Here is a 16,524-nt window from a genome sequence, read left to right as displayed (position 1 = left end):
ATCTTCGAAAGATAAAATTCCCTGAATTGTCCATTGTAAACAAGGTGATTCACTACTGGAGGTCAACGGATCCATGATTTCTAGCAACATCCATGTTTCAAAATCTTTGCAGAAGGAGAAGGCATAACTTGGAAGCATGGTTGTTGTCTTACAGCAGAAAAATTACACAAAGTGCATGGCTTAATCGAATAACAAGAACAACAATGTCTGCAAACTTAATGGGGAGGAAGTGTAGTTGATAAGACCAAATGACTTTGGAAAGACATGGAAATCAATCGTCCGTTCATTTTCCAACACGGTTTGGGATTCAGTGGTAATACACGACAAAAGCATCACTGATACCAGGAAGCATGTCAGAAAAAATATGGATGGTCCCAGAACGCATGAGAAGATGCTAGAACACAGTTAATGGCTTTCTTTCAGTGAAAATGGGGCTGACGTTTTAGTAAGACCGAGAGACAGAATGTTTCTTCAAATTAACATCATTAAAGACATTTAAAAAAAAAGTATGAAAAGTTTAATAAGACACAGTTCTGCCCTATAGCATATATAAGCACACTTTGGAAAAGAGCATATTCGATCCATATACTGTACATGATTATTAAATAAACAATGTTTTTTTTTATGATTTTACTTTTACCAGATGCTGTTATCTTTTCCTCTTATTTCCTTTTCCCTCTTGTCTTTCTCATATTTTTCTTTAATAGATTGTGTTACACTGGCATATGAGGGTGGGACAATGGTAGAAGATGATGTATTAGATTTGTCTGAATCACAGTGGTTGTTACACCTGTCTGTCACCACTGGGACTTTGTTTGAAACCATTCCATTCTCCTGTACAGTTGTCCTTGTGTTAGAGGCAGTTTTTCCACTATGTCTCCTGACATGCATCCTGTAGGCCCGCTGAATGATGGCGGCTGACACGTCCTCATGCTTGTGACGCAGAGTTGTAATGATGGGTTCATAAGATTCCTTGGAAGGGTTAGAGGCCATGAAACGGTCCTCCATTTGCCCACGGAGGACATCCATATTCCCACCTTCCCCCAAAACACGCTTTGTAAATGCAAACAAAATGTCCAGGCAGTGGATTCGCTCCCCACTTACGACTGGTAGGTCCATATTAATTAGCTGGATCGTGTTGGGCTTAGGTATACGCAAAGGTGGATCGAGGGTATCAGCAAAGTCAGACAACTGGTTGTATTCTATGAACTGTGTAGCGTCAGGGTCGAATTTCTCCCACACCTCATAAAACATTTCAAAGTCATCCTCACTTAATGGCTCCGCACTCTCCTCTGTAGCCACACTAAAATTCTCAAGGATCACAGCTATATACATGTTCACCACAATCAAGAAGCATATTATAATGTAGCTCACAAAGAAGATGATACCAATAGCTGGGTTACCACAGTCACCTTTGACTTGGCTGCCGGGGTGATCCTTGTTTGGGTCACAATCGGGAGGCCTGTTAAGAATAGGTGAAAGGAGTCCATCCCACCCTGCAGAGGTAGTGATTTGAAACAAACACAACATGCTGTTTCCAAAAGTCTCAAAGTTAAACATGTCATCAATTCCAGCCTCCTTCTTGACATAGGCGAATTGTGACATGGCAACAATAGCGTAGATGAACATGACCAAGAAGAGAAGAAGACCGATGTTGAATAGAGCTGGGAGAGACATCATTAAGGCAAACAAAAGAGTACGTATTCCCTTGGCACTTTTGATGAGCCGCAGAATTCGGCCGATCCGAGCAAGTCGAACAACACGGATCAAGGTTGGAGAGAAGAAGTATTTAATGACTTCAGAGACAAAAGTGCCTGTTGAACAGAGAAGGGACATTACATGTTAAGTACATTGCATGATATCTTCACAAACAATAAGTAATACAATTCGTGATGATGTACAAATCACCAGATCTTACCAACTATTGAGAGAATAACGACTACAAAGTCAAAGACGTTCCAGCCATTCGTGAAGAAGTACTGTCGAAGTGCAATCATCTTTAGTAGACATTCCGTTGTGAAGATGACCACAAACACCATGTTGATCTTCTTCAGGTGATTGCGTGCTTCTTGTGACTGACCTTCCGATTCCACCATCATAGCGACCATATTAAGGCAAATGAGTACCATGATGAAGATGTCGAAACCTTGATTTGTTACAACATCAAAGAGATAAGCCTGGAGCCTGTTCTAAAAAAACAAAGCAAAAACAAAACACAAAGTGTTTAAAAGACACATTTTTACCAATATTTATAGTTAGTTCCGAGACAGAATATTTTAATATAATAGTATATTATTTAATGAAAACAAGTAACTTGTAACAAGTAACAAGAAACTGTGTATTTAAGCAATTACATTTCACTTTAGTATATATCATTGGAATGTCTTACTGATGGCCGGGGAATTGGTTTTTGTGGCTTCTTCGAACCAAGTTTCTTCATAGCGTTGTAATATTTCTTCTGTTCCTCTGTCATAAAAATGTCTTGACCTCCAAAGTAAATAGGAAAAAAAAAAAGTTACATTTCCAACTTACTGAACGATCAGAGTGTTTCCCATGTTACTTTTGCCTACTACACATGCATTTATTTTATTAATAGATTAATTTCATACACCAAACCCTATCATAACCTTATTTTTTTCACACACACAATTTTATTTATAATTAAGTATACAGTATAATGACATATAACAATTAACTTATATAATATACAGCAAACTGTTTACTTATTTACACTACCACAACAACGTTTCGACATAGCTTTACATTCCATGGTCTTTTTTTTAAAAAATTTATTTTAAATTGTATAAACAATGCAGAAGGCATTATAATATGCAATAATCTCCTTCGAACAGTTGATATTGAGATTGAGACTTATGCTATGTAAAACCTTCATACAGTAATTCTGGTAATGGCTGGTAATTCTAAATAAACAACTTCTCCGCAGCAGAGGTAAGTTTTGGTCTTGCATTTCTGGAATTGTCTTCATGAGACATAGTATTATCATGGCTCTCGATGGGTTTTACAAATGTACTTGACAATACTGTTCTTGCAAGAACTGTTCCAGAACAGCCTGTCTTTATGTCTTAAAATAACCACTGACTGTTACTGCTACTTAATTACCTAATGACATTGTGTTATTTTATAGTTTTGAATTTAAAAATCCAGTATTGTTATAGAATGAAGAAAATAAATCCAAAACCTGTGTCCAAACTTTTAACTGGTACTGTAAATCGACAGATTATAACAGGAAAGTTTAGGACATTTTATAAGAGCTTATATTAATGTTTAACTTAATACTTATCTTTTTCTTCTGCTGATTGAAGTTGTCGATAATGACGCCAATGAAAAGGTTCAGTGTGAAGAAGGACCCAAATATGATGAAGATTACAAAGTAGATGTAGTAGTACAGACTTGCCTCATACTCAGGCTGTTGATCTACCTACACAGGTGCAAGGAGCAGTAAATGCCAGGAATATAATGTTAAGGATCCTCATATACTAAGACAATCATAAATGCTTTATTTACTATTAATCCTATTTTTATCCCCAGTTTGCCTGTTTTCTAGCCACAGGTCAGTGTCCAACCCAGGGAGCATGGCCAGTTTAGCTCTCATGCAATCTCTCAACATTACTTTTCTGTTGTGCCACTTAGGAAACCAAGCATTTTTAAAGCATGAACTTACACCACGGTTGTCTACTGCAGCATACATAATATCCATCCATCCTTTGAAAGTTGCCTGATAGGATGCAAAATAAATAAATAAATAAAAATTAAAAGCTGATACAGATTAATAGAAACGTTTTTCTTTAAATGATAGAAATGTAAAAGGTAATACATTTGGATATCAAGATGTTGTTTATTTAAACAAAACCTTATTACTTACCACTTGCAGCAAAGCCAGATATCCTGCTCCAACATTATCAAAGTTGATCTTTAAATTTTTCCACCTGACATCTTTACCCACACATTCACTTTTGTTCACGACCATGCTACCATTTAGGCGAACGCCAGTGGTGTTATTCACACACTCATAAAACTTTCCAGCAAACAAGTTGACACCCATGATGCTAAAGATGAGCCAGAAGATGAGACAAACAAGCAGCACGTTCACGATGGAGGGAATGGCGCCAAAAAGAGCATTGACCACCACCTATTGGAAAGCAACAAATCACTGGGTTAAAAGACTGTTACATTCAGAATATGTATCCCTGTGTTTGGTGGGTTTCTTCCTGGATCTTTGGTTTCCCCCAACAGTCCAAAGACATGCTAATTAGACATGCTTGTAAATGTTGACCGGAGGGAGCAAATGGAAATAAATACGATAGTCACCATTGGCCTCCACAGTCCCTAGTTGGACTACTGAAGTTCCTGGATGGATGGATGGATGGATGGATGGATTTGATCATACTGTAGATTTGATTTGAGCTCTTTCAAGCTCTCAATATCTTTACCCTTTACTGTCAACAGCCGTTCCCCATTTTTGTGTAGTAAAATTGTCAGGAAGACCAAACAGGCACTGCATCATGGTTATGTTCAGAGCTGAGTAATGCCTTTTTGTCACCCTTTTGACTTACATCATAGTTCAAATTACAGACTGTAGCTCTTGTGTAGCTGGCTAAACCTTTCTTACAGGATAATGGAGACTAAATCTAATGTTCTGAAACACATTTGGCTGGACGAGTCAGAAGAGGAGACAAGGTTAGAATCTGTAAAGAGTCAAAGAGGCCTACTGTACACTGGTCATAGACACACTAGAAGTGTAATGCAATGGCACTATTTTTATCTGTACCTGTATCACTCTTAGTTTTGTGTTATAAATATTTTTTATCTATATCTTTATTCAGATTTGTACATGAAATGCCTAAAATAAATGAATAATAAATATGAGCACTACCCCTATGTCAGTAGAATTACTGGAACACACTGCAACAAACCCTAGATACACCTCTCAGAGCTGGAAGTGGCTCTGAGAGCTCCTCAAGCTTAGCTGCTTCATTCATGTTCATGATAGTCTCAGCCACATATGCATGTTGTGAAAGATTGTTTTTTTTTATTATTCTGTTTATGGTCTTTACCTCGCACAATTATTCTAAAAGAAAGTGCTCTATTTCTGCCAATGTACATGTAACCCTAATTGGGCAGTTCCTAATACAGAACAAATTAAGACTATAAATGCATTACACGATGGTGATTACAGCATGATGTTGCCAGCTTTATGACTGTTAACTCACTTGCATGAAAGTAAAAAGCTGCTCATTTGCAGAAACACCAAAATGCACGACACTGTTTAGCCTTATTTGTTATAATAATTGTTATGCCCTTACTTTTTGAGTGCTAGTCACCACAGTTTTGCTTTATTTGTGCAGCAAGTGGGCTAGAAGTAAAACACAGGATGTGCCTCTTACCCTCATGCCTTCAAAACGTGATAGAGCACGAAGAGGTCTCAAAGCTCGCAGTGTACGAAGAGATTTGATGGCAGTGAGTTCTGAATAATTAAGGGCGCTGGCCACTAGGCTGATCAGAGAGACCTACACACACACACACACACACACACACACACAGATATAAATAATGTAATCAGGAGCCACTTCTTTTATCTGTCTCATCTACTACTGCTTTACCTCCATCAGTTTAGTCCCATGAGTGTTAGCCTTAGACCCACAAATGGGCAATACATTTACTCACTCAATCCCTTCCAACCAGAATCATGTACAGATACACATCAAATACAGGTGCATTCATGATTCTATCATACAATGTAGGAAGTGCGCAAAAAAGTAATTGCGGTAAGAAAATATAAACATGATTTAAATCAGTATTAATAATTAGTAAAAATGCTTGTAAATTTTTTTAATTAGTACATACGCCCACTATCAAGAAGTCAAGCCAGCACCAGGCATTGGTGAAGTATTTAGCAAATCCATATGCCAGCCATTTCAAAAGCATCTCCAATATAAAGATGTAGGTAAAGACTTTATCAGCATATTCCAAAACGGTTTTTATAGTCTTCCTTTTCTCAATATAGATGTCTTCAAAGGCCTAAAAAAAAATCCAAAAATGACATTACATTGCCATCAATTGTATTATACAGTAAAATATTACACTTTAAAGACAATAGTCTCGTTCTTTTCAGCGCACTTGTGCATTATGCTTTAATTCACAAGTGCACAGATATGACTCTCTGACAAAAGCTCACAACTCCTTACCAGTGCTGCACTGCTCAGCAGGATCATAAAGATGATGAATGACTCGAACCAGTTATGCTCCACTATCCTGTAACTGGTGTGCCTGATGTTCCACCATGTCTTCCATTTGCCTTTCTCCACATTCACTTGACAACAAGGAAACCTGTTCACACAGCCTGGGGAAAAACAAGAGGACCTTTGATTTTTAGGCAGGAGACTTGTAAAAACACATACATGTATATGTACATTCTTGTACATATACAAGAAAACATCCAGGTAAAAAAAAAATTGTGAGCATAGATACAAACATATACAGTATACTGTGTGAAAAGTCTTGAGCCACCCCTCGTTTCTCGGTTCGACAAACAGGGCAACATGCTGAGGATTCTGGTTTTTGATTTCTTAAGTACTGTTAATTTTTGTATTTAATTGGAAGCCACAGTTTAAGGAGTTTAAGTTTAAGGCCTGCATTTTAGGCCTGGTCATGAGGAGCACCGGTGCTGTACAAGGAACTGTATTAGGTCCTTTTCTTTTACTTTGTTGGCTTCATAGCCTTTCAGAAGTACCTGTACGCTATACCTTTCCCACTTTTATCGTCACTTTCCAAGTTCTCCGTTCGTCTCCAGTCTTCATTATGACACTGTTCTGCACACCTACACACCTGCCTGCACACTTCCGTCCACCCATTCTCCTTTATGGTCCATCATCTTCTGCTTGTGGGTTCACCATCGCCACTTGTATCTCACCTCTTCCAATTTCTTAATCGCAAAGGAAAGGATCAGTGTAAATTCGGTTCCAGAGACATTTTTCCATCGTGAGAAGCCCATGGGAGTTCATCCTTCATAATCCTTTATTTATTTTCAATAAAAGCTCAAACTTTCATTTTCACTCCCTGTGTCATGCTTTTGGGTTCAGCGTAAAACATTCCCCTGACAGATTCAAAAATCTTTTTTAAAGTAGGTGTTTAATCTTTAATGGATATTGGCCAACTTGAACGTGCAAAATTGTATTAGTAGGCATGGTCACTAAAAGTCATGAGTGTGGAACAGTCAAGTGAGCATGCAGAGAAACTGTAAAATGTGAGAGCACCTTATTTCGGCGAGCAAAAAACAGTGAGACGTGCACCTCCTTCCCACAAAGTTGCTAACGTCTGACTTGCAGGTCAACATGCAATTCACTGCATTCTTTTCCCCGCATGAACTTATTTGCATTCAATTCCCACCTGTACTGTTATGGCACTCCAACATAAACAATACCTACCGAACCAAAGAAGACTCAGACTCACCTGCGCTAACACACAGGAAGCGCTCTCTAATCCTTTCCACTTGTGTGAGATGTTTATAATTGGCTAGTGTCACTATGACTGATGTAACAGATGTGCATGCCCCCCTCACCCCCTGAAGGAACGTGGCCAAGGTGATAGTGGCGAGCACTTTACCGCTGTGCCACTTTGGAGCTCTCATTTATTCATTTTTAATGAACATTCTTGCTTATATTGCTCTGTGACCTCAGGTTTGCCTTCCTTTTCTATTAAAGATACAGTTTAAACACCATGATATTATTATATCACATATTGAGAACCCAGCATTAGAAATCCAGCAAACAGCAGCAACCGACATAAATAGAGCTACAAATGATGGTGCTGATTGCTTAATACTATAACAGGTCCACATTGGCCAAAAACATACAGTACTGTGCAAAGTCTTAGGCACCATATTATATGCTGTACCAATTTTGTTATATATGTTTATCATGTCTGCATAATTATGTACAAAATAATTTAGTATTTCCATAAATAACTTAAAAATGTATACATAAATAACATTACAGGAGAATATATGCATGGCTGTTAAGGAAAAATATATAGGACAAGACCAGCAAGTTCAGTAATATAGACTGTCTGGGTCTGCTTGTGTGAGCTCTGATAAGTACCATATAACTAAAGGTAGTAGTGCGAAGAGACGTTGGCTCAGGTGGCTAGAGTTTTGAGTTTTTATGAGTCTCAAAGGCCTAATGCATCTTCTAATCTAGATGTACAGTACTGTACTGGAGGGCTGGAAGCTCACCTTTCAATGATACCCATGGCTGTTCATACAACCCCTCTGCAAAAGGGTTTTAAGATCTGCACTTAAACTGCTGGGAGAGGTCAGAGGATAATGCCAGACTGGTTTGAGCTAAGAGGAAGACTACAGTAACTCAAATAACCACTCTTTACAAACACAGTAAGCAATAAACAAGATCAACACAAGATCATGTTCCCCGCTGTCAGCCAAGATCTGCAATCAGGCTCAATAAAACTGGGCAGCTGAGGCTTGGGAAGCGGCTGGGTCTTGTTGTCCGATCATCAACTGTTCAGTCTTGTTAAGTATGCACCAACTAATGCCTTAGATTTCTCTTGACCTTTACGGTACACTACTATCCCTTGGCTGGATAAATTGCATGGCTTGCATGAATCTGCTGGTGCATACTGTAGGTGTTCATAATGAAACGAATAGTGAGTGTAGTAAGTTTGGGTGCTATTTCATAGTTTTGCGCCTGCAGTGATTGTCTCACCTTGTGTAAAACAAGGATCTGGATCGTCCTCAGGTAATTCAAGCTCGAAATCAAACGATTCTCTTCTCTCCTTCAGTGGCTGGAGGTCCACTGTGCTGCCCTCTGAAAAGCTCATACTGTCTGACAGCTTCTGAAAGAGCAAGTACACACACACAGCACATCACCATGACAACATCTCGGATGGAGCCAATCGTCGCGACATCACTGAAGAGATGACACACAGTGCCTCAGAAGTCAACCATCTGAGACAAGTCACAAGTTAATGACCATCATGAGGCCAAGCTCACCCCATGACTGTTTCTCACATTCCAAAGTGCATGCAAAAGCAATCAAATGTACCCACAGACTGTTTCGATATGCAATGCAGTTTAGACTACCTTCTACCAGGTGTTGAATAATGAATCATATCAGCTGCGAGATACGGGAAAGAGTTTGATTGCAATCAAGAACAGTCTGTAGGTAAACTTGTTAACACTTCATTTGAAAAGCATGCATTAAGAACATGGTTCATTTAAATCTCAAATAACGTGAATGCTTTAATACATTTAGGTCAGTTTTTTACATGAACAAAAAAACTGACTTAACAATTACATGTTTTCCATCTTTACTTTTTCAATAAAAATATAAATATATATATATATATTTTTTTTTAAAAAGATGCTATTAAGTTACTGGCCTTTTCAGCGAGACACTTATGGAACAACAATTTTAATGTCTATAGAATCTTATTTAAATAACATATGAGCACTATGTTATTATTGTATGATATACACCAATCAGCCATATATTTAAAACCATTAACATTTAAACCACCTACTGTAGGTTTGAGGGTCCCCATGTGACAGCAGGGCTGCTCTGGCCCTTTGGGGCATGACTTCACAAGCACAAAAAACATCTTGATTATCAAGATAAGAATTTTGGGCAAATGTTCTATCAACTACTGAGACAAGGACCAGCTTCAGGACCTGGACGACTTGCCATAACCGATGGATCCATAAATTCTGCGCTCCACCAGAAAGTCCTGAATAAGGATGTCCGGCCATCAGTTCTTAACCTCAAGCTCAAAATCTGAACTAAAATGCGGTGGCGTGATCTTAAACAGGCCATTTATGCTCAAAAACACTCCAGCAAGAAGAGTGGGCTATAAGTCCTTCACAGTGATAAGAAAGACTCATTGCTAGTTATTGCAAAAGCTTGATTGCAGTTGTTGCTGCCAAAGGTGGCACAACCAGTTATTAGGTTTAGGGCAATTACTTTTTACTTTTTATAAAAAGGTAAAACGTTATGACTGATCAAGTGTAAAGCTCTATTTTATTAATATAGTTATCTTATTAAGCTAGAATATAACACTTATCTTTAAAAAAAGTAAAAAGGCCACCTATTAGTGCCACTCGGAAAACATGTAGCAGCCAGCAGCATTTTGCTTTTACCGAAGCCAGTTAATGATGTTCTCCTGGGCATGATGTAAACAGGCCACCACCAAATCCTCATATTTATTCTCAAATTTCACTTCCATTAAACTACAAATATACACAGTGCCTTGCATAAGTATTTATGCCTCTTGACATTTTTTACATTTTGTAGTTTTATATTAAAGCTGCACAATTAATCGCATAAAATATAAATCACAATATGGACTTGTGCCATTATTTGTAAAAGGCTGCAATTTATCACAAGTAAAACAGTATACAGATATGTCAATTTATTTGCTGTTAACCTGGATAAATATGTTTGCATAATGGTATATTTAATAGATGCATATCACAGTTAAAATCACAAGCGCAAAATGTCAAAATAAACGCAACTTTTTGATCAGATCGTGCAGCCCTATTTTATAGCCTAAATTCCAACTTGCACTGAATTTGGATTATATGTAATGGATCTAAACAAAATACCTATAATATTATCAGATATCTAATATTATTAACATAATTAGGTAAAAATATTATAAATCAACTAATTAGCTGATTACCTGTTAGCTAAGTATAAATGCACACATTTCAGAAATCTCCATAGTTTATTTAAGTACGGCCTTAACAAATACCATCAAAAAGCCGAAGAAGCTACTGTATAAAAACTGTATAGTGAAGCATGGTGGTAGTAGCATAATGTTTACAGTTACCGTTGGCTTTTTGGTTAATTTTCTGAATTACTTTTTGTGTATGGCTTTTCCTAGGCAAGCGTTATGTTGTGACAAGTTCTTTCTATTTTGTAATAATGGATTTAATGGTGTCCTGTATTATTTTTTTATTTTATACCCTGACTGATACTCTAAAAATGTGGCCCAAACTTACTGTTGACGGTATGGTTTGTTCAGGTAACAAATTTTAATGTGTGAATATTTTTGCACTGTAAATACATATAGATAAACCCTGTTTTGTACGTAAATATCTTTTTAGACTTATAATAACTATTTAGATTTTTCTACCCAAAGCAATATTATGGGTTCCTCATCACAAAGCACGTAAACACTCAAAAAGGGTAAATACATATGCAAGCCACTTTCGCCTATAAAAAATAATAATACATAATACATTTTTATTTATTTTATTAATAAATAATTATTTACTGGCTTTATTTTTCACTTGCTCACAGAATTGACAAATTCTGCTTTCATCATTCCAATATGGAGAGTGTAAAATGTCATCAAACATGTCCACTTTCATGATATTAAAAGATGAATTTTGACATTATGAAGCAAAATGCATTCCTTTGATGCAATCAGTAAGAGCATTTTGTGACATTTGAGTGAAGACAAGGAAAAGTCAAACCAGACATCCATTAATGACATAGGCAATGCTGCTCATTCAAGATATAGAAATAAATGAAAAAAAGAAATGAATAATGGAGATAATATATTTTTCCTGCATGTAGCAGGAAATATGACAGGACTAAACAAAAAAAAACACACAAATAAATCAGTCACAAAAACTACATGGAACTATGCATCCCTTCTCATGAGTGGTAAATGTAATCTATATGGTAGGTGTGGTATGTTCAGTAAATGAGTCTTACAAGTCTCCTGTCTGAAATCTTGAGAGCATCTCTGAAAGAGCAACAAACCAGGTTAAGAGAAGTAATCATGAGAAAAATTATATCAGCATGCTCTTCTCAGCCTGCAAGAAGAAAAGCTTACAGTATTTAGTATTACACATGTGGTGACCCCCACAACTTTGACAATTTAACTGTATTTACTATAAAAATACTATACAGTATATTGTTTTCTTAACTGAATTATCCTACTTTATCCTACAATGTCTCTTTAGTAATTGCTCCTAAGCCATTTTGCCAATTGCCTCTGAATCATCCACGTACTGTATCTACTAACACAAGGCTAAATCCCTAGCACAAGACTAAATCCCAAATCCCAAAACTGGGATTTAACCCTGGAAACACCTAAATGAGATAATATTCTAAAGTAGATTAGGTGAAATATAAAGTTTCTCAGGACTGTCCACCACCTCCATTGGCTATTGTCCTCACCTTTTGGCTGCATGGTACCGGTAAGTATAGGAATTAATTTCACCACTGTTAATTACACTAACTGCCGGTCACGAACAATCGCTAGTTCTGCCAGTCACTAAAGGTTTTGACTGTACAGTGATCAGAACTCGCTCTTTCAGTGATAACTTTACGTTTCATAATTTGGAGAACCAGAAACCAGTCTCAGAAAAGTTTGTCCGTATGTCTGTCTGTCTGTCTGTATGTCTGTATATCTGTATCTTTGGATGTCTGTCACAATTTTGTCACAGCTTCACACAAAACTGGCTGGACAGAATTTAATGAGAAGTCCATCGGTATTTGCCTTTAGTTAAATCTGCGCCATACATTAAATCAAAATGTTTAGTTGAAGGGACATTATGAGCAGCAGCCATCCTTTTTTTGAAATGAACGCAGCGCTTTTGCCATCAAGATGGGCGTAGCTGTATGTGCCACTCAAAGAGCCAATCAACTGGCAAAGTATGCAGAAGACACAGCAATGCCCCTACAAAGCGCCCAAATCCTCTTGAAACACAAACAAATGCACAACTCAGCCTGGCTTATTCCCACATAAGGTATATAACTTTTGGAAACTGATTCTTTAAAAATCTGTGGACAGATCATTGCATGTTTATTCTTCCTGCTGAAAGTTTAAAAGCAGTTTGTCTCAGTCTCATATGTTCCGAAACTGTGGTGCTAATTAATGCACCCATGTGAAGCGACAATATGGGAAAAGAAGAGAAAAAGCATATCTACAGCAAGTGAGGCCGTGTAAAATACCTAAACTGACAGTGTTATGCATCTTGTGTGAAAAGTGATGTTATGAACAGTTATGTGCCAAATTTAATAATCTACTTTGAACAGGAAGTGTATTTGACTGATGTCATAAGAAGTACATCTTTGCGTAAACAAGGCGTAAGATACTTAACCTAATAAAAAAATTATTTTTATGTAATAATAATATAATAATAAGTTGAGCTGAGAGTTTTGCCATATAGAAAGACAGGCAGACATGTAATTGGGCTTTAACCCTTTAACACAGACATTTCCACAAATATCTACTGGGATTTCTCCGGCAAGTACATGTATACCAAAAAAATTTATACCTGTAGTTAAATCTGCGCCATACATTAATTGACTTATTGCCCATTTTACTAAACTTAAAAATTTTATGGATAATTTGCCAATTTGCAAACAAATGAACTATAAACATCTACACGGGAATATTTTACACAATATAAAGGGTTGTAGAAAACCACCAACAACCAGTCTTTTTTCCTCTTTAAATGACACAAAGCAAATAAGTACTGTGTTTTCAAGCGGGGCCCTAAACTAGAACCACAAATCTTGGACGCACTAACCCTTAGTGGCACATAATATAATCTGGAGACAGAGATTCGGATCCTTAAATGTCAACCTGCTATAGCCTTCTTCTCAGTGAGGAAGCCAGCGGAAGCATATGGGTATGAATATACGGCTTTATACGAAACCAAACTGTATGAACAGCATAGATTTCTCCTAAACAATGACATCATTGTATTATCATTGTGCACATTATTTATTTGTGCTGTGTATTTACAAATGTTGTGTTCAAATTTGCATATGCACATCTGAATCACTTATTGTGTATAATACAGTGAATCTACTGCAGTGAACATTTATTTGTAACTAAGGAAATCAGCCACCTTACCTCTTTATCTCCCTCCATGTCAGAAGAGCAACTGCTTAAACCATCCATGTCGTGGCACTCAGGGTCAGAGTCTGCAGTGGCTATTGGCACACAAACAGTCAAAGTGGGATCGAAGATGAAATTGTCAGAGCCACTGTCTGCATGTGATGCCTCTTTCTCACATCCTGGGTTTTTAATCAGCTCCACTTCTGTATGAGGAGACATATCTCCCAGATTCTTGCCATTTTTTTGCTCATCTTCCTCCTTTACCTTTTTTTCTCTTCTTCTAAAGCAACTGCTGTGAAAGAAGCTGTGTAGGCGTTCTTTAACGAATGCCACGCCCTTGCGGATGCGACCCATAGCAATCTGCAAGTTGTTCATTTCATCATCGTTTGTGGCTGCAAGGTTATCTGCACTAAAAGAGCTTAGGAGCAAGGCCAGGAAAAGGTTCAAAACCTACAAGTGTTGAAATAAGATGTCAATACATGTATGTAATACAGGTGATCTCATGACTGTATATTAAGCACAATTTTGTAAGGTATACAAGTAAATAAACAATTATAGTTGCTGCAATGTAGACAATGTTTTTTCCTTTCTAGACATATAAACTTAGCTGGAAATAAAAAATGAACACATATTTAGAATAGGAAATTTAGAATTGCTAAAATAAAGTACAGAAAATATATGCCTACCACAAGGTTTCCAATCACCATGACCATGAGAAAGACGGTTAGGCACATGGGCTGTCCAGCCACCATCATGCAGTCCCACATGGTCTCAATCCATTCACCACACAGAATGCGAAACACTACCAGAAAGGAGTGAAAGAAATCGCTCATGTGCCAGCGAGGGAGACTGCAGTCTGAGGAAATATTACACTTTTTGATGTTGTAACTCTTCCCGAACAACTGCATGCCTACTACGGCAAAGATGAAGACAATGATGGCCAAGACGAGCGTCAGGTTGCCAAGAGCACCCACTGAGTTGTGAATGATTTTGATCAGCATATTTAAAGTGGGCCAAGACTTGGCTAGCTTAAAGACTCTAAGCTGGGATAAAAAAAAAATATATAGGATTTTCAACAAGATTTAAAGCAAAAAGTATAATTGGTTAATAAATGTTTCCATTTAATATAAATAATGCCAGGTAGATTTTCTTACCAAACGAAATGACCTCAGAACTGACATTCCAGGTACATTTTCCAACCCAAGCTCTACAATACTTAGGGTTACAATGACACTATCAAATATATTCCAGCTTTCTTGGAAGTATTTATAAGGATCCATGGCTATAATCTTGAAAATCATCTCAGCTGTGAAGATCGCTGTAAAAACCTGGACATAACGGTATACAATTATTAAGCTGTAGTTCTGACTTTTTATTCTTAGATTAGTTATATTATACCCAGTTAGTTCTGGTCCACCAATTTGCTTATATTTAGCATAACTGCCCAGTGTGTTTTATACTGTTTGTCAAATGGGGATAAGAAGTATGAATGGAAATTTTAGCAGAAGCACATTTAACATGCTATAACATGAGTCTGGTTTCATTGAGATCTATTTCCACAAATCAACATAACATTTTGCCATAATGTCTAAAATTTTATGTGAATGTCTCAATATTCATTTCTTTAGAACTGCTGTACGAAAGAAATTTCACACTCGAAATCCATAGTTATACTTAATATCACAGCTGTATTTATAATCAGGGCTAAAAAGAAAGTACACCCTCCTTTAATCCTGTGTTTTGATTGATTAGAGCCTAGTGTTGCTTTTGAAGTAGAGTAGACAAAATTAGTCTCAATAGGAAGTGTATCCCATTAAAATCAGTCCAGGGTCAAGGTCAATTAATGCTTAAAGATATAAAAAATACCTCATTTTGACCTACAGTATGTATATTTTCATGACCGGACAATCAGAAAAAAAATGACAAAGTTCTTGAACAATGTCCTTTAGACTGAACAAACCAAGGTGAAGATGTTTGGTCATCATGCACTGTTCCACATTTGCAAAAAACAAACAGCATATCAGCATATCATCACAAACACCTCATATCAACTGTTCTACTGGTGGTGAAAGGATGACGATTTGGGCTTAGGTTGCAGCTACAGGACCTGGGACACTTGTAGCCATTGATACAACCATGAATTCTACTTCATAACCAGTGTAAGGCGAGCTGTCCAGTAGCTTATGTTTGGCTGAAACTGTGTCATGTAATGGGGCAATGATCCAAGCACACTAAAAAATTAACATCAAAATGGAGAAAGAATAAAATGTCAAATTAAGTCAAAGCCCAGACCTCCACTGAGGTCCTGAGATGCTGTGGCAGAATCTTAAAATATCTGTGCTTAACAAATGTCCCGTTGGACCTTATTCATTGAAGCAATGCTGTAAAGATTAGTGGGCCAAACTGTCTCCAAATCAATAAGGCAGGGGGATGGATTATGGGGTGTTCTTACCCGAAATTCTGACTGCTGCTTTACTTCACCTGAAGTCAACTGACTTTATTTGTTTTTTTATGAAAGTTGGTGACAACCCCACATTCGTTAGTTAGAGACTTTTAAATAAAACCATAGAACTGGAGCAGGGTGTAAATCCTCTCCCCCATGAGTGTAGCTATACAGTAACACTCATTCTC

General features: G+C 37.2%; 1 protein-coding gene across 1 annotated transcript in view; it reads right to left on the bottom strand.

Moving 5' to 3' along the window:
* Positions 1 to 16,524, bottom strand: part of scn1laa (sodium channel, voltage-gated, type I-like, alpha) — a 33,882-nt gene continuing 17,358 nt past the window's right edge. Inside the window, exons 14-26 of the mRNA XM_053495902.1 lie at positions 15,048 to 15,221; positions 14,580 to 14,936; positions 13,909 to 14,343; positions 8,739 to 8,868; positions 6,207 to 6,361; positions 5,866 to 6,039; positions 5,406 to 5,528; positions 3,884 to 4,150; positions 3,683 to 3,736; positions 3,302 to 3,439; positions 2,390 to 2,494; positions 1,919 to 2,189; positions 1 to 1,814 (exon numbers count right to left, since the gene is read on the bottom strand). Of these exons, the coding sequence (XP_053351877.1) occupies positions 637 to 1,814; positions 1,919 to 2,189; positions 2,390 to 2,494; positions 3,302 to 3,439; positions 3,683 to 3,736; positions 3,884 to 4,150; positions 5,406 to 5,528; positions 5,866 to 6,039; positions 6,207 to 6,361; positions 8,739 to 8,868; positions 13,909 to 14,343; positions 14,580 to 14,936; positions 15,048 to 15,221 (3,561 nt within the window). The 3' untranslated portion in view covers positions 1 to 636. The remainder of the gene's footprint in view (positions 1,815 to 1,918; positions 2,190 to 2,389; positions 2,495 to 3,301; positions 3,440 to 3,682; positions 3,737 to 3,883; positions 4,151 to 5,405; positions 5,529 to 5,865; positions 6,040 to 6,206; positions 6,362 to 8,738; positions 8,869 to 13,908; positions 14,344 to 14,579; positions 14,937 to 15,047; positions 15,222 to 16,524) is intronic.

The sequence above is a fragment of the Clarias gariepinus genome, chromosome 5 (genome assembly GCF_024256425.1).
Source record: "Clarias gariepinus isolate MV-2021 ecotype Netherlands chromosome 5, CGAR_prim_01v2, whole genome shotgun sequence".
Classification (NCBI taxonomy): domain Eukaryota; kingdom Metazoa; phylum Chordata; class Actinopteri; order Siluriformes; family Clariidae; genus Clarias; species Clarias gariepinus.
The sequence above is the reverse complement of the archived record's forward strand: the minus strand, read 5'-3'. Positions and strand labels throughout refer to the sequence as shown.